Here is an 18,350-nt window from a genome sequence, read left to right as displayed (position 1 = left end):
AAGTTCTCTGTGGTCAGGAGGCTGAGATTAAAGGGTCTGTAATTAGATTCAATACTCCATGTGTCTTAATGCCCAGAAAGGCCAAACCCTGTCTGCCTGTAGGCAATGGTAGTTGCCAGGATCATCAAAAATAATTCATAGATGCAAGTGAAAAGGAAATTCTGCACACTTTCTGAAATAGTTTGTTCTTACTTGCTTGTTTCTGTAAAAAGAAAGGCTAGGAAATCCCTCAAAATATCTAGTGAACAAGTACAGCGAGGCTGAAAAGAAGTAGTTCTACTTCTGGAGACAGATTGCCTAGATCTTGTAGATAGTCCTCTATATTCAAGCCAGGTTTCATTAGTTTTTCCTTTTAATCCTCATATATTCCTTACATTAGATATAGTGGTACCCAAAGCACAATAGGCTATTAAATGTCTGCATTTTTTATATGTACTTTTATGTATGAACAGTGAAAACATTTCCATGTGGCACATAGTCACAAGAGGGCAGGTGCATCTTTTGATTAACAGTTTATACCAAATAATAATTAAGGTGGTTTTGTCAGAAATTTCCACATTCAGGTTAATGGTAATGAGCAAAACAAAGCATTCTTTTGGCTGAATTAACAGCTGAGGGTAACACTGAAGGATGAGTTTGGTGTTGGTGACCTTCTACGAATGAAGTGATGGTCCTTGAGAGTTTCACCCTTCCCCAGTCCAGCTGCCCAGTGCCGGAGCTGGCGGGAAGCGTGCTCTGGACCACGCTCTGAGTGCTCTTCTCTTTTACAGGCAAGTTAAAGATCAAAATAAGAAAGTAGCAAATCTGAAGCACAAAGAGCAAGTGGAGAAAAAGAAGAGTGCACAGATGCTGGAGGAGGCCAGGAGACGAGAGGATAATCTTAATGACAGCTCCCAACAGCTTCAGGTAACATAGGAATTCAATTAAAGCAACGTGGCCAATCGCTCTCCGCTGTACCCCCGATCCATTTTCATAGCTGTTACCTAAGAAATTTGTTACTGATTGATTGAAAGGATGCATCTATCCCAGAGCACTTCAAAGAAAGCTGCCTCCCTCAGCTGACTTTGTAGCTTACCCCATTTTCATAAAAGGGAAGAATAGTTTTAACTGTCAACTCAGTTATGAAGTGTGTCATTGAAATAATTTTATCATTTCAGCATTGAGATTGGTGTGGCATTTCTTTCTTCGCTGCTCTTCTAACAGCCTTTTTCTTTAGCTGTTCTGTATATTTTCCCAGCTGGTTTTACCTTATATTGGTGCCTTTTCTTCAGTACATGAAAGACAACTAAGTAAGTATTCCTATGGTAAATTGAAATTATTATGAGGTAACTGGAGGACCATGGGCTTTTTGTGTTTACTCATCCTTGTTTGACAGTGAAATCCTACTCTACCTCATGAATCCTTGGTACGCTTACTAGTCAGTTTGTTTCATTTCTGAAACTATAACATGCTGCTGCCCTGCAGAATTACCTAGTTACCTCAAGTCTACCTATGCATATGAAAGTCACCAGTATGAAAGCAAGTCAAATATTTCTCAGTGTGCTATATGTTGATATTAGCTATAGGTGGTTTATCAAAAGGTAAGTTTTCAAGTGCTGTCATAAATATGTTAAACCATTGCCATGAAATAAAGCAAAGATACCATGATACTAAATGGGGAGATAATAGGTATTTTGCCTGTGATTAATAACTTTGCTTTTGGTGAGTGAAAATAAACATGGAAACAGTAAACTACCCTTGAGAGCTTTGAAAGTTATTTTTTAAATCTTTAAAGAGCAGGCCTTCTCATAGGTATTGTCCTTTGTTATCCTAAGTTAAATCCTGTTTCTTGTAACCAGCTACATATCTTAATACATCTACAATGAAGACATAGAATAAATCGTAATAGTTCACTAGCAAAGATAAATCCCCTCCTTAATTTAAACAGATACTTCTTTACTCTGTTCTGTGGAATTCCAGGGGGATGGTTTCAATTCTTTAAGAACTTTTGAAAGAACTACAGAAATATGTGTCCGTGTGGAATGCTTTCAGATGCACCATTTTGTGGTTTTCCCCCTTCAGTTCTAGTCCTGTATGTTCAGGGCACTGAAATAGTTAAGTTCCAAGTGTATGAAAATTGTTTCATAACTTCAGGCTTTTATAAAAGGCTGGGATGTGAGATTTCTACATCTGCTAATGGGTTTTGTGGCTGTGATGCTATGGCAATCCACAAGGCTCTCGATATGCAGCAGCTTAAGTTCAAATAACACAATTCTCATTGTATTAGTGAAATGTCATTTAAAAGTTCCTAAAACTAATACAATATTTTGTTAGATTTTTAATTGGCGTTTGAGTAAATCAATATTTTAAGTTTAAAAAGATAAGCAGTAGTTGACATTTGTCTTGCAATTACGTGCGTGGTGTATTTGTCGAATGATACCATTCCACAAGATCATCTTTTTCATTCTGCTGTAGCACTTTCAGATTTTAAGAGGTGTGGCTTGCTTTTCTGGCTTTTCCCCCCACAATTATTCTTTCCCTTTTCATTCTTCTTTCTTTTACACAAATGGAATGTGTTGGAAAAAGCCTGAAATTTGTTTTCTCTCAGCTCCTATTTGCATTGTTTTTGGTTGTTTGGGGTTTTTTTGAAACAGTAAGTTACGTAATGTGTTTCTGCAACTGCACATGGCAATGGACAGACAGTGATGTTCTGGATACTGATAATTTAAGTCGTGTTAAAACTATTTAACACCAGTTTGTGATATTTCAAAGAGATTGTACAGCTTTGGTGGCAGTGGTGAGGCAGCTTTTCCTCAGAAACTAGGTGGCAAAAAATGGTACTGCTTTGTATCAGAGTTGTTTAAGAAGATTTAGTTGTCCTTGCAATGTACTATCCAATTCTTTAAGTAAAGTGTTTTAGCGATAGAGGGATCATAAATATAAAACTATGATAGCATAGTTAGCGTAATTTTGCTCTAAATATTTCCTCTTTTTTTTATTTCAAAGTAAGGAATTTATGTCTAGGAACGAGAAACAAATAACCAATTGTCTCTTTTGAGGAAGCCAAGTTGTTTCATAGTTTTCTCTTTTTCTCCAGTGTTACTTTGTTGTAGGTTGGTGGTCTAATAGGGAAGCTAAAATTGGAAACAAAGATGTCAAAGTGTATAATTTTATTACTGTTACCTTTTTACATTCAGGTTTTCCGATTAGAGATGTCTATACAGCAGTACATACTTTCTTCCACTTTGCTTATGTTGTGATTTATTCTGCACTGGTGTCTGTTGCTTTCTATATAATTACATGCAAGCATTTCTGAGATTAAAAATAAACATTATTAAATGCACATAAGAATTTAAGATTGAAGTGGGTTGTGATAGTCAACAATGAAATGTATAAGTTATCATAGTATTAATGTTACTTGATTTCTCCCTAGTGCCTTTCCTGCTTTTGTGAACCTAATTGTCCTGTTTGGGTGGGCTCAATTTTAGAGAGTCTTTCCCCGTATTCAACACAAGGCTGAAGGGAATGCTTTCATTCACAGATGAAAAAGGTCTGTATGCTCTAATGAAAATATCAGGCTAAGGTGAAATATGGAGTGTTTAATGACAAGTGACAGGTTCAATAAAAACTCCTTCCTTCAGAAGAGCCCTCTGCTTATAGCGTCCCTTTCTCAAGGACTGCAACGTTTTCGTTTCCTGGAAGTAAAATTTACCCAGGACCACATTTCGATGTGTTAGTTATGGAGACCTGTCTTCTCCATAGACTCTAAAGGCAACTTCTAATCGATTAAAAAAAGATTAAAACGTAAGAGGAACGAAGATTTTAAAATTATTTTTTTTATATAACCATTGTTGGCTTTGGGGTCAGGACACACAAGCACCAATTTCAGATAATTTTGGTCATGGTGGTTTTGGCTGGAATTAATAATAAGACATTATGAAATGCTTAAAAATATATGATCTGCATGTTCTTCGGTTGACCGTCTGCAATCCAGTCAAATAAACACGCTCCCAAGCACATACTCCACTCCTCCTCTCTCTGTCCCTAACAGGCATGTGGTTTCTTTCTTCCTGAGTCCAGTAACAAACTGTTCGTTTATTCAGAGAGCTCTGATGATGGAAATTTGGTATTTTGGGGAGTGGGGGAAGAATGAAAACCATAATGTCTCAATTCTAGTGAGATGGATAAATGGCTTTCCAAATTTGTCTTTTCCTCCTGGGTTCCCTTAAACCACAACTCTCCAGAGATCTGAGAGGTTAACGAGTGTCTGGTCTATAAGCAGGATAAAAAAAACAAGCTGTTGGGCTGGAGTAGAAAGTTTTTGCTTCAAGTAACTAAAGCTCGGCTATTGTGAAAAGGAATCGATAGGCTTTCTTGTCCTAGAAAGGTAACATTTACTGAAATTTCATGATATTTGAATGGGTACTTGGAACTGACATCTAGAAGGTAGCATGTATATTTTTTTGCAGCATCTTCCAGAGTTTTTAGGAGGAATTTCAGAATATCTTGTGGCATGGAGTTGTGTACTGTTGGATCTGTATTACAGCAGCTATCCATCAGTTTCTAATTGCTGCTGACAAACTATATGTCCAAAAGCTGTGTAAAATATATTTGAAAGTTTTAGCTGTCACACCAAGTACATTTCTTAATTTTTTTCTTCTTTCTCCACACCCAGGCTTAGATCATTTAATGTGTAATTCCTAATCCATGAATTATATATTCAAGTGTATGTTTTTGTTTCTTGTGATTATATAATTCTTTTATGATATTGAGCAGTAAATAGGAAACATCATTCTAGTGGAAAGAACTGAATTTTCAGTCTAAACAAATGTGCAAATTTTTGTTCAGTCGTGCTTTTACTGGGATCCAGACAAAGCTCGATGAAATGATTAGCTAATCAAATACCTTCTCATCAAGTGAACCTTCTAAATTCATTAAATATCAGGAAGTATTTGTTATGAGGTATCATAGCATGTACACACAGTCGGTATCAGCATTCAAAAATCTGAAAGCCCAAGTGAAGCCCAGTACATCTGGTCTTAAATTACTGAAGAATTTCCTCTTGACATGCTATGATTGGATCTTGAGGGTAGGGTGACTGAAGTTTTTTCATCTGATCTGTTGATGGTAATACCATGCCACGATGAAAATGATGGTTTGTCGTCTTTCAGCTGTTAGTGCTCGTGCTTGCCTAATTAATCTGTGGACTTGCTTTTGGACAGTGTGTACAAAGCTTCTGAAGAAATGGTTAGATTTACAGAAAAGCTTTCCAAACTTAAAGTTCAAGATTTCTTCCATAACTTTCTAGGCATCATCAGCTTTGAAGCAAATTGGTTATGCTAGTTAAATAGTGTTACATGTTTTCTTGGGATAAGTGAATTTCAAGTGCTGAGTTCCTGGCTAATTTCTCTTCCATATAGACCACTGCCATATCAGATTCCCGCCTTGCCTGCCAGCTGAGTGGAGAGTACTTTCTTTACCCCTTGGATAGCACAGCTCAACATGTTAAGGCCCGTGAAACTGTCAGCTACTTCATTTCAGCTGGTGGAAATCTATTCTTTAATGCCATCTTGCATCTGCAGGATTTATTCCAGAGAACAGTCTGACGTACCAGACCTATATTTTCTCACTGAGCTCAGATTTTTCTTTCTCTTCCTCTCCCAGTACTTTGAAGACATTAATTATATCAGAGAGAAGTTTTGGCCTCCCTATCCCTGGATAATTCTCTGTGCTGCCCAGCCTTGTAGGTGTTCATGTTCCCTGGGCCTGACTAGATGCCATTAGCACCTACGCAGGTGGCTATAATTTCACTAAATGGTATATTCAGTTCTAGGTCATCCTCCTTCTGTCCTCTAGGCCAGAGCTCATGACATAAAGTGCTGAAAGAGGATATGAATTTGCTTTGCAAGTCAATTTTTAAGAAATTTGTTAGCATGTTTTGAAGAGGTAACTTTTTCTTGGTAGTCACCAGATCATTCCTAGCTCGGCATAAAGGATGAAACTTAACATTGTTATATGCTCTCAATAACTAAGCAAAAATATGATTCTGAGTTCACAGATCATGTGAATCAGAATTGTACTGTCTGTCTCTCAGTATTACATAGGACTTTTGTTAATGAAAATGCAGCAGGTATGAACAAATACAAGCTCTAAAGAACAGTCATGCCTCATAAAAATATAAATGGAATAAATGTATGAAAATTATTCCTTGAGAGATTCTGTGACAGCTGGCTACGCATTAGAAAACAAGATATACACATGCAGTAGAGACTTTAATACACATCATGTTTTGTTAGTAATACAACATTCCAGTAACAATTTAAATTTCCATCAGCTTTTACAGTACGTTACAGAAGATACAACAAAAGTTGCAGCATGGAGGGTTGTGATTTTCAGCACAGTATGTGCAGTTACTGTAGACACAAGCAAATATTTAACCCCGGCAGATGCCTGGAGAAAAACTAGCTCTTACTCTTATCATGTTGTAACTCTCCCTGTCAAGAGAGCTTTTCCTAACTTTCCTGGATGTCTGGGAGAAGTTCCAAAAATGATGACCTTTTAGTTGGGCTTTTGTGACTCATAGTGAGGGGAAGTTTCTCGGGGCAGGGGGAATTACTTTGAATTTTAGCATTTTGGGGGGGAATTAAAAATTCATAATTAATCATATTCCTGGATACATCTACTTATATGAAATAGATAATGTATGGATGATGCATAGAGAGCCTCACTTCATATTTTGTTTTATCTGTATGAAGTACTATAGTAGTTATAGACAATACTCAGGTATGGTATTCTTCACTCACAGTGCTCTCTAATAGGAACTTTCACAATGTTGATACCATAATAATTTTTATCATTTAACATCATAGAAACAGGACTAGAAAGAAATGCTAGTTCATTGAATAGTGGAGAAATACTGCACGGTACCAAAAATTAGTGGATAATATGAAATAGCAATATCATGAAATTACATGTTCATGTACAAATTACACTATTGGGTTTCCATCTCAGCAAGACAGCAGTGCACGTAAAAATTAGCTTCTAGCTAAAAGAGAAGGTTTCTTCCATTTTCTCTATCGAAGTCATAAAGTGCAACTTTATTTTGGGGAAGAGCATGAAGACTTGCTAACAGATTGCCAGAAAATAAACAGGAGACGATAGGAAAATTATCTTGACAAACAAGAAGGAATGAAATTAAGTCCTGCAGCATCTGCTCAGGTGAGGTCCTGTTCTTAGGATTATTAGTCCTTCTCATCTCTTATCCTTTTGGATCTGATGGACTTTGTGAGACAGTAAAATCTCCATTTACTGAAAGGAAGCTCATCAGGACAAACTTTTGTACACGTTAAGCCCTAAGGGTATTTACCTGGGTCTGTTTCCAATACCAATTTTCCTAATTTTCCATACCGAAATCTGATCTCTGTATTTCTCCAAACAGCTGCGTACAGACAGAGTATATAGTAGTATGGGTGACCAGTAAATAAGTATAAGTTTACCTCGCCCATTTCTTAATTTTCTTGAATGTGTGAGATTTAGGTGTGTTACTATTCTTACAATGTAAGCTGTGAGCCATGAGAAATTGTGGGGATAGCCCTGTCTCCAGTTTTAGTAAAGGCATTTTTTTCTGATGAGTGTTTGCAAGGTCTGAGTAACTGTTGTTGCTCATGTGTGCAGTGGTGCATGTTGAAGCAGCAACAAAAATAATGTACTTCTGAACATGAACATTATTGTCTCAAAACATATTTCTCTGTTGCTTTATGAATTGTTCAGTTGTGTCAGTAGAGAAGGGAGATGTATTTCCTCCATCTAAAATACAATATACATTTCTGAATATCAGAATACATATAAAGCCTTGTTCTTAGGTTTGATGTGGCAGTTCTTATAGAGACAGAATCTGTCATTTCTACATAATCAATGTTTATGACATTAAATATATTGTTAAGGAATTACCTTCTTCTGTGTTTGACCAGAAGAGAGCACTCCTTACAGAATACATGTTACCGTAACATTTACAGAAACTAAGCTTGAAGAGACTTGACATTTAGAATGGATAAGCATATCCCTGGGTAGACACTTAGCCATCTGCTCTATTTGTTTTCACTTTATGGTTTAGTTTACCATACATTTATTATGTTCAGGTTAGACATATTCGCTGCCTTGACATCTTTAAAAAAGATGAACCATTTAACTCTGTTGTCTTATATAATGTAAAAATGCTCTGCAGTTTTGAACAGGCAGCTGGAAAAATTTCATGAAAGTCACTATTTACAACTAGCTTTCGGCAGTCTCCCAATTATCCCAGTATTTCCTTAACTGCAAATGGAGATTTGTAGTGAGGGAAAGCCATTATATGCCTTGAGAGTTTTTAATAGAGGAAAGAGGACTCCCTACATCCTAACGTTTCTCTGTGATCCATCAGGAATATTAGTCTCCAGACACACTTTCACCCAGTCTTTTCTGCAGAAACATGAGGTGTCAGTGGAAGATGAAACCTGCTGTTTGTACTCTCTTGCCTGTTTGGCAAAGAGCAGCGTTGGTACCCTTTATGATATGCCAGAAACTAAGTACAGTGAAGACTGGACAGCTGAATGTGTGCCAACAACCTTAACCACTAGATGTTTTTTGCATGGATTTTTTTTTTTTTTCCCCCCAAGATTAGTATCTGAGTTCAAACTCCTTTCCTAAAAACTGTCAGAGAGATTAATGTAACTGTTGACAACATGGTGTGGTTCCTGTGAGGAGATCTCTCCTGGGAGTAGAAAAAATTGAGGGCCAGATTTAAGCAAAACAATAGGAGTACATTCAAGGGGAAGAACAGCTCTCTTTTCATTTTGGTGTCTTATTTCATGAGCCTGAGAAATGGCAATATATTTGCATTTTTTCTCTATTCTGATTTTTTTTCCTTCTCTTTCTCTCTCACACAAGCTTTTTTTTTTTTTTACTTGCAGTGTTGAAAATGGTTTCTAACTAATGGTTTCTGGTTAGTATCTTTATCGATGATCTGGATGAGGGGATCTAGTGCACTCTCAATAAGTTTGCAGATGACACCAGGCCCAACTTGGTCGGATGGTTTTCCAAACAGGGCGTTAAAAGCAAGGGAATAAAAGCTAAAGGAATTCAGTGTCCCAACAACAGTTATCTATGCCCTTCTAGTTCACAGCTTTCTTCTCCATGCCAATCACCACCCATGTACTTTTTTCTTTCTTCTTTTGAAGAACCACTGAGTATTCTTAAACTGTAAATGTTTTTTTGCATTATAACTGCATATGTCTTTATGCCCTAGTGCTATGGAAGAATTATTGTTTTACGCTGAGGTAATGTATCTGATTAAAAATGGCAAATGTAATATTTTCTGTAAAAGAGATTAAATGTCTCTAAATTTCTGAATTCTATTTATTGGTTTATTCAGTATACTTAACTGAAAGATAACCTATATAGCTCCACAAGCATCTCATAACTCTCATTCATGGATAAAATAGCAGACAAAGTTCAATGTGAGTACATATTAATATATCTCAGGAGAAACAATCTTAAATATGTGTACACAGTGATGGGTTCTGATCTAGCTATATTGCCATATGACAACAATCTTGGAATTAGAATAAATATTTTCATCAAAATACTATTGGTTAGAAGAACTATTAAAAAAAACAGTGTTGAGAAATACTAAATGACAAAGCAGAAAATACTACTGTGCCACTGTATACATCAGCAGTGCATTCACCTCTTCAATAAGGTGTAATGATCTGGGCCATCCACCACAGAAAGGAGATGGCAAAAGTAGAAAAGGTAAAGAAAAGGAAGAAGATAGTAAACATAAGGACAAGCTTCTGTTCAAACAGATATTAAATAAATTTAAATACTGGAACGTGGAAAAGAAATGAGTGAAGACAAGAGCCAGGGAGTCCTTTTTCCAACTTTGCAAGCTGATAACAATAGATGATTGTTTTGGAATACTTAAGGCTAAAGAAAAACAATAACTATTTTTCTCTTTCCTCTGAACTATTCAGGCTTTTATAGAAAAAAATGGAATTTCATACAAAGAAGTGAGAAACTTTCAGATTGGGAAGAGTTTCCACTTTCTCATCCTTTTGGTTTTTATGCCACTGAATTTAAATGGTAATTTTTAGGAATGTTGTGGTGCTATGTTGCCTGTTTAAATGCTACTATCAGTGCAACACTGAATATACACCAACAAGCTTTGCTTTTCAAACACTTCATTTCAGTGTTTTTAAACTCATTATTTTCTGATGATGTTAGTATCTAAATGCCCAACTCTTTATTTTCAGTAATCCATTCTTATGAATTTTATCTAATGGGTTTTGTGTTCTATACCTGCATATGAATTGACTGCTGTTACACATCTAAGTCATTCCATTCTTCCTGACCCTTTTCTTGCTGACATTTTTTAAAGTTTCTGTAATTGTATCCAAGCCATAAGTACGTTTATTTCCTCTCTTCAAATGTATCCTTAGATTTCCAGATACAGTGGTAAAGCTGATCTGTGCATTTACTGCTCAAGGTATTAAGAACAGAAACCAGTTTTAATACTTTAGGCAAAACGTGTGTATATTTGGTCAGTAGCTGAATCCAGACTGGACAGAGACAGTTCTTGTCCTTGAAATTAACTTCATTTGATGTATCTGGCTTCCAGGGGGATTGCAGGGGGGTTGGGGTCTTCCCAGATGGTGTGAGAAACGTTGATAATTTAATCCTGACATGAAATTGTTTTGATGATCTCTAGTTTGAAGTTGGGGAGACAGGAAAAGGTGAAAATAATTATGTTTGGGGTTTTGGTTTAGTTTTTTTTTTTTACATTAAGTAAAAAGAATAGTGGTTGGTATTAGCATCTCGCTAGATTGTTAGTCCTACCCAGGAACTGATGGCTGCTTTAAAAGAAGCAATTGCTAGCACAAATCCAATAGCTACTCTAACTTTCAGATTGGGAAGAGTTTCCACTTTCTCATCCTTTTGGTTTTTATGCCACTGAATTTAAATGGTAATTTTTAGGAATGTTGTGGTGCTATGTTGCCTGTTTAAATGCTACTATCAGTGCAACACTGAATATACACCAACAAGCTTTGCTTTTCAAACACTTCATTTCAGTGTTATTTCTGATGATGTTAGTATCTAAATGCCCAACTCTTTATTTTCAGTAATCCATTCTTATGAATTTTATCTAATGGGTTTTGTGTTCTATACCTGCATATGAATTGACTGCTGTTACACATCTAAGTCATTCCATTCTTCCTGACCCTTTTCTTGCTGACATTTTTTAAAGTTTCTGTAATTGTATCCAAGCCATAAGTACGTTTATTTCCTCTCTTCAAATGTATCCTTAGATTTCCAGATACAGTGGTAAAGCTGATCTGTGCATTTACTGCTCAAGGTATTAAGAACAGAAACCAGTTTTAATACTTTAGGCAAAACGTGTGTATATTTGGTCAGTAGCTGAATCCAGACTGGACAGAGACAGTTCTTGTCCTTGAAATTAACTTCATTTGATGTATCTGGCTTCCAGGGGGATTGCAGGGGGGTTGGGGTCTTCCCAGATGGTGTGAGAAACGTTGATAATTTAATCCTGACATGAAATTGTTTTGATGATCTCTAGTTTGAAGTTGGGGAGACAGGAAAAGGTGAAAATAATTATGTTTGGGGTTTTGGTTTAGTTTTTTTTTTTTACATTAAGTAAAAAGAATAGTGGTTGGTATTAGCATCTCGCTAGATTGTTAGTCCTACCCAGGAACTGATGGCTGCTTTAAAAGAAGCAATTGCTAGCACAAATCCAATAGCTACTCTACTACGATGAAAATCAGGGAAGGGGCATCAGGGACTTGAATGAATATATGAGACTGGAGGTGATTGCAGGAATTCCCTTTGAATTTGAGACCGTGAGAGAGATTCAGTGGAATCAACTGCTGGGTAAACTTTGCCTCAGTGGTGGTGTATCACTAGCAATTTTTGTCGTACGTTCAGCTATGAAAAAGAGGGAAGACAGGAGAAGTGAACTTTTGTAGGTGGCTGTCCGTGCATGCTGCTTTTGCTGCTTTTTTTGGCTGAATGATTGGAAATGAGCAAAGAAAGGTAGGTCTTATAGCTACCGTGATAGATCAGTACAGTGATGATGACAGGACTGACACCGACAGGGAGAGTTCAGAGGAGCAGGGCTGTATCAAGGGAATAACTTATGGGTTCTAGCTTCGTATTAATAGTGCAGTTAGTTAAAACTGCCACTGCTTTTTGCTATAATCCCGTATCAATTAAGGACTCTTGAGTCATAGTATTGATTTATGTGTGAAGAAGAAATCTTTTTTATAGTAGCATTTCCCCAATTAAAAAAAAACCAAACAAAAAAACCAGAAAAAAACCTGAAACAAACAAAAAACCTCCACAAAACCCCGTAACAATTACAGATCTCTATTACTTTTGCTTGCTTCAGAACATTTTCACAGCTGTATTGTCAGCCTTGGGTCTCATTCCAATAGTCTGTGCAGTGACCCACTGTGGTTAGATAGAAGCACGGTCCCTGTAGGTTTTAATAAATATAAATGTGGTCATTTGCAACAGCTGAAGCAAAATGTTAAAGCTGTTGGCACCCTGTGTGAGCTGCTAAATGGTAAACCTGGTTATTAGTATTGGCAAGGTATTTTAGTCTGTCTAGGTTGTTGCTAATGAAAAGTGCCTATACAAACCCAACATACCTACTGATGGCTGTGTTGGGACCGCCAAGCTTGGAGTAATAGGAAAGAAGTGACAAAAGCATGGTAGCTATCAGGAAGAGACGTTGCTAGTTTCTCATAGGAATTCTTCTGTCCTGGGTAAGTGTGTCTATAACTGTCCTTTTCTTTGCTTTCCTTCCTCTCCATTCTCCTTCAAGAAATGCATAATAATGTAGATTGCACTGGAATTCCTCTTCAGTAGCAGAGAGGGATATTGGAATTACAGAGCTTTATTACGGACATAATTCAACTACTATTGATTAAGCTCCTTTCTTATTGTTACCCCAAGCTCTGTGTATTTCAGATGGCTCCTGATGTTGAACAAAACTGCTATATGTTTTAGAAGCACTTTTAAAAAGTAATACACCTGAGTGGTAGCACATAAATATCTTGGAAGAAAAAAAATGTGAATGGCTGGAGTTGTTCACACATTTTGGTAGACCTACTGTATAATGTCCAGAAACATTATACAGTGGTTACAATGTATACAAATGTATACAATAAATTTGTAGCAATTTTCAGGCAATAATAGCAGTATGCACAAGTTTTGTTAAGGACTTTATATGTCCTTATAGACATATAAATAGACAATGTGACAAATTAAACATTTCTCTTCACTAAGTTTTCACTAAGGATTTTTTTCTCCCCTTTCACTTCCCTTTCATTTAAATTAGAGCCATTAAGAGTAATATACATGTATCTGAGTGTTACCCATTACAGTCTGTCTTTAGCATTGGTATATTTCTTTTCCAGTTTTCATGGACCACAGAGTAGTCCATGTGAATATGTTTTAGGGACAAATACGTGCATGTTTTGCCCTTAGGATTATATATGTGTCACATATGGAACATTATTTATATCTTGACATACCTCAAACTTATTTCTTTTAGCGATAGCTATATTCAGTGCTAATTCCATTGTATAGCGTTGCCATTTCATCTGTATTTTTTTGCCGCTTCTTTGTGACCTATATGTTTAAGAACAGAAATGAGTTCACATAACTTCAGATGGATGAATTAGTTCTATATTTATTTTCTTAGCATGTAGAGAAGAGCATTTTTTTACAGATGCTTGCCACTTCAGTTAGTTTCCATACAAGTAATCTTGATACCAATGTTTCCCTTCATAAATTTGTCATGTTATTTTACACACGTTTTACTAGCTGGGTGGGTTTTTTTCTTTTTCTTAATGAATTAGGTAGCCATGAGGACTTGGTGCAGGCTAGAGCAGCTCTCTGCCTGTTTTTATTCTTTGTATTTTATTAACTTCTGTAGTTGAGTACGTTTTATGATTTTCTTTAAGTGTTTGTCCATACACATAACTTCTAATGTGTGCATTGTTCCCATGTACACAAGAGCAGGTATTTTTGTCAGCAGCATCATTTATAGTCCTGCATCACTCTTGAATGTTCTCCTACACGGCAGCAATGATACCTAACAGACAATGCTGTCCAAACACTGCTACATTTTCTACCTTTCTGTTTCAAAAGAAAAATTCTTTGGCCATTTCTCACAACCTGTTGGCTTCCTTATTTTTTTTTTTAATGTGCTAATTTTAATGCACTGATTCAATTATCTTTATCATGTCTGGAAATAATTTTTATCCGTTTTCTTTTTGCTATAAATATATTTTTGTTCTTTCTGCAACTGATGATCCACACATGCATGCATATTCTGGATGTACACATCTTCTCTTTTTCCACTGTGGTATGCTTAAGAGAATGTACTCATCACCTTCTGCTCTTCCTCGTGTTTTCAATGTGGCAAATGGAGTGCTTGTGGCCAGCTTTGTTGCACTTTCCTCTCAACCCCTAGTGGAATGAAATTCTTCTACTGCAGTTTTTTCTCCTTTTGTTTTCTGTAGTTACTTTTCTGCATTTCTGCAACTTGTCAGGCTTGAATTCCAACCCATAGGCAGATACAGTTTTCCAAATGTTGACATATGTTGTCCTAATGAGGCAGTCGTTGTGCATCTCAGGTCCGATCTCTCCAAAGATGAGGAAATGTTGGTCAAGGAGCTCCTGCTTGGCAGTTTCTGTCTCTTGAGCTCTCAGACTGTTCCTTTCATTCAGGAACTCATGATAATTATATATGCTGTTGTGGTACTTACGAAAAAGCCCTTTTTGGCTCACTCTGTGAGAAACAAGGACTTCATATAAACCTAATACTTGGATATACTCAGCTTCTGCCTAGGCAGACAGAGGTTTCCTCATCACAGGTAACCCCTGATACTTCAGTTCTTTTACCAATTGAGGGCATCAAGACAGCTGTATGCAACATTGATGTTACTAGCATTAGCATTTGTAGTTATTCTATAAACTCCACTGTTTGTTCATGCCCAGCAATACATATAGTAGCAGCTGTTCACATGGTAGTTTGCCTCTCTGTTACTTTATTTTTCCAACACTGCAGAAACCCACCTTCCATAATTTAGTGAGAGTCTTTTGGCATTTTTTGGTAGACTCCAGAAATGGCAAACCAGAAGTCCTCAGTAATGGGCTGACTACAGCATAACCAATTTTTCCTTTTCGCATTTGGTACTGGTCATGGCCAAAGACAGGAAGCAAGACAACTTTATGGAAGAAGCTTAGTAAGATTTCAACTTCTCATGTTAATCAACCAGCATGCACTTTAGAGTTGCAGTTCATAAGGCCTTCATATTTTTTAACTGTGAAAGATTCCTAACATTTGTAGATGGGCTGCCTCCAAATGTTGGTGAAGAATTTGTTGTATCAATAACTAAATGACAGTTTCTATCCAGGAGGAAGCTTTAAGTAGTGCTTGAGGCAGCTGACAGTCCTGAGTTCCCAGGTTCCACTTATCTACTGGAAATCCTCCTCCACAAAGGAGGATTTTTCTTTCTGGGCAGGGTTTTATTCAATCTAGAGTGGACTGAGATTGTTGTCATTAGCTTCTTTATTTAGGTTATGGCTTCTTGAGGAAATAGATGATAAGAAAGAGCAATAGTTCACAGGAATAAGGGCTTGGAATGATGTAATGATTTCACTGTTTAAGAAATAATTGATTCCTAGTTCGAAACACTTCCAGTACTGTGTTCTTCCCTTCTGGTCTATGAAAGTACACAGGCAAAATTCAAAGAGTGAAGTAAGGCCATAAAGACCTTTGTGAGTCTAGTTCAAGACACAGTTGTAAAGAAGTTTGCCAGGATACCTCAGATTTAATTGAACCTAAATGCCTCAGTGAAAACTTATATACTATTTCATGCACTTCCATAAAACTTCATGGCAGATTACACATCACACGAAGGCAGGATAGATTATATTGATACATCCTTTTAACATGCATCACTTGGACATCCTACCACTTCCTTCCTGAAGTGAAAGAAAAAGCCCAGAAATGTGTGTCAGTCACACCTCCTTTTCCTTTCAGGCTTTCAGATGGACATATATTGGAATGAGTTTTGCATACGAATTGGCTACAGGATCATAGTATGGGTAGCAAAAATTTTTATTGTGCCTGAACTCTTGGCACTCCCACAGTGTTGAATGGGTTTTTAATTTTCTTTGTGCTGCCACCAGTGAGCATAAAGGCAGAGCTATCTCCTCTATCCCAGTTTAATTCCATCTCTGCTGTGGAATCTCATGCATATGGGACTCAGGAGGAGAGGGAGGGAGGGTCATGGAGATATTTGGGTGGGTGATACATCTTGAAGAATCCAGTTACTGTACAGGTAAGTAACTTTCTTTTTTTCTTTCTGAATAGTCATCTGTATAAGCTTCATGAAAGTAGACTGCAACTGTTTGTCATTCTGCAATTTTATCAAAATACAGGAAGATAAATTTGCCCTCAGTGTCATTTCTAATGTATGTATGAAGCAACTCAAGTTGCACTCTAGTCCGCTGCTTCAGAGGATCAGTCAGTGCAGGAAAAAAGTTATAACTGTAGTTATAGTTAACAGAAGTTTTTCTCCAGAGTCTAATGCTTATCACAATAAAGATAGAATTCCTCATGTAACTAAAAAGAGGAAAGCAGCAGCAGCCCAGGTTGAAGGTCAGCATGAGCTTGTCACGTTTCAGAGTTTAGAGCTAAACAACTGGAAAAACATGCTGGTATGTTAAAAGGCAAATGCTGCTTTGTTTTTATTTACTTTTTCTCTATTAGTATGTTTTGTTAGAAACAGCAGCTTGTATTTTAAAAACTAATAATTCAAATGCTAATCAATTAGTCATGAATCAAAGAGCTAGAAAAAGTCATTATTTAAAAGTGTCTTGAGACTATTCTGCACTAGTGGAGGTGCTATCTGGCTAAGCAACAGCCTGCTACTCCTGCCAGGCATCAGCGTGGTTTTGTAAGGTGGTTACCCACACTGTGACACCATTACAAGAGTAAACGTGCACATCTTTTAGCTAGGTTTGTCTGAGACAGAAAGTGAAATCTTGTGACTAATCTGTCCTTACTAGATGGGTTATTAGTATTAGACCAAAGTTAAAAGATCATAATTTCTAGGCAGTTGTTTGTAAATCAACACTGGGTTTTTTTAACTTGTGACCCTCTAGTGTATATGGAAAATTTTGTGTATTATTTTAGGAAAAGTAATTAGATATGAATGCAGACCTTTCAAGTGCAGGTAATGTTGCACTGTCTTGATCAGTTTTGGTACCATCAATTGTTCTTCCTCCAGTCCCTCAAAAGTTCACCTGTCGGAGTAGTGCACTATATGGTGTCATGGTTAATACAGTGTCAAATACACTTCTTAAATGTTTGCCTGGGATGAAGAGTGGACATACCTTACGTGTTAGAATGTTTTATCCGGCATTCTTATTTTAAAGCAGTTTCCATTTTACGTGCAGCTGTTCAAATGAACCACTCCCACTTCTGTTGTTTGAAATGGAGAGCTACATTTCCACACTTCTTGGCTATCCATGAATAATATATCGAGAAGTATAGTTGATAGTTATTGTGTAATGCAGATAGGGAAGTAAATATTTTTTCATGTCTGGCATCATTAATATTCTGTGCTGAGTTTTTTGTAAACTTGTTATTCTTCTTTTTGATGAGTCTTTGGTCAGGCTAATCATAACTATAAAGTAGCTTTGGAAGATATTTTCAGTGTTTCAGAAAGACTCAGAAAATTTGAAAACGTGTTCTGCAATTCCTGTTTGTGAAATGAAGATCTCTCCACTTGTTTCTTTAGAAATGGGCAATTGCTTGCCCTGTGAATCCACTTTGGGAAGTAACCATCAGCAGAAAGCTCCTCTGCCTCCAGAGCCTAACAAACACTGCTGCCGATGCTAGTGGTTGAATACTAGCCTGTCTCTACACAGGGGCAGCTGTGCCAGAAGTCGTGCACTGGTCTGATACAAAGCTTTGCATCTCTGCTGGAAAACTCTCATTGAAAGTGGCAGTTTTGAGTCTGCCAGAAATGGTCTTCATACAGCAAGTATTCTTGGTGATGTAACCTAGAAAGCAGGAATTAAGGAATGTCAGGTTCATTCTTTAAACTCCAATGACTAATTTTTGCATTATGAATTTTTTTCCAAGTCAGTCATCTTTTTCCTTATTCTGTATATGGCATGAAACACTTTCACAGAAACAGTGGAAAATTTGAGTCCTAAATACAAAAGGACAGAAGACAAAGGGGTAAATCTGACCCTCTAAAATAAGAAAAAACAAAATGCAGAAAACAAAGGGA

General features: G+C 36.8%; 1 protein-coding gene across 2 annotated transcripts in view; it reads left to right on the top strand.

Annotated features, from left to right (window-relative positions):
* Window positions 1-18,350, top strand: part of ERC1 (ELKS/RAB6-interacting/CAST family member 1) — a 291,295-nt gene that overhangs the window by 154,525 nt on the left and 118,420 nt on the right. For both annotated transcript variants that reach the window (XM_009647922.2, XM_009647921.2), the window contains one exon: window positions 771-906. In XM_009647922.2, the coding sequence (XP_009646217.1) occupies window positions 771-906 (136 nt within the window). The remainder of the gene's footprint in view (window positions 1-770; window positions 907-18,350) is intronic.

This window comes from Egretta garzetta, unplaced genomic scaffold, assembly GCF_000687185.1.
Source record: "Egretta garzetta isolate BGI_Z169 unplaced genomic scaffold, ASM68718v1 scaffold511, whole genome shotgun sequence".
Lineage (NCBI taxonomy): Eukaryota > Metazoa > Chordata > Aves > Pelecaniformes > Ardeidae > Egretta > Egretta garzetta.
This window is presented reverse-complemented; position numbering and strand designations above follow the sequence as displayed.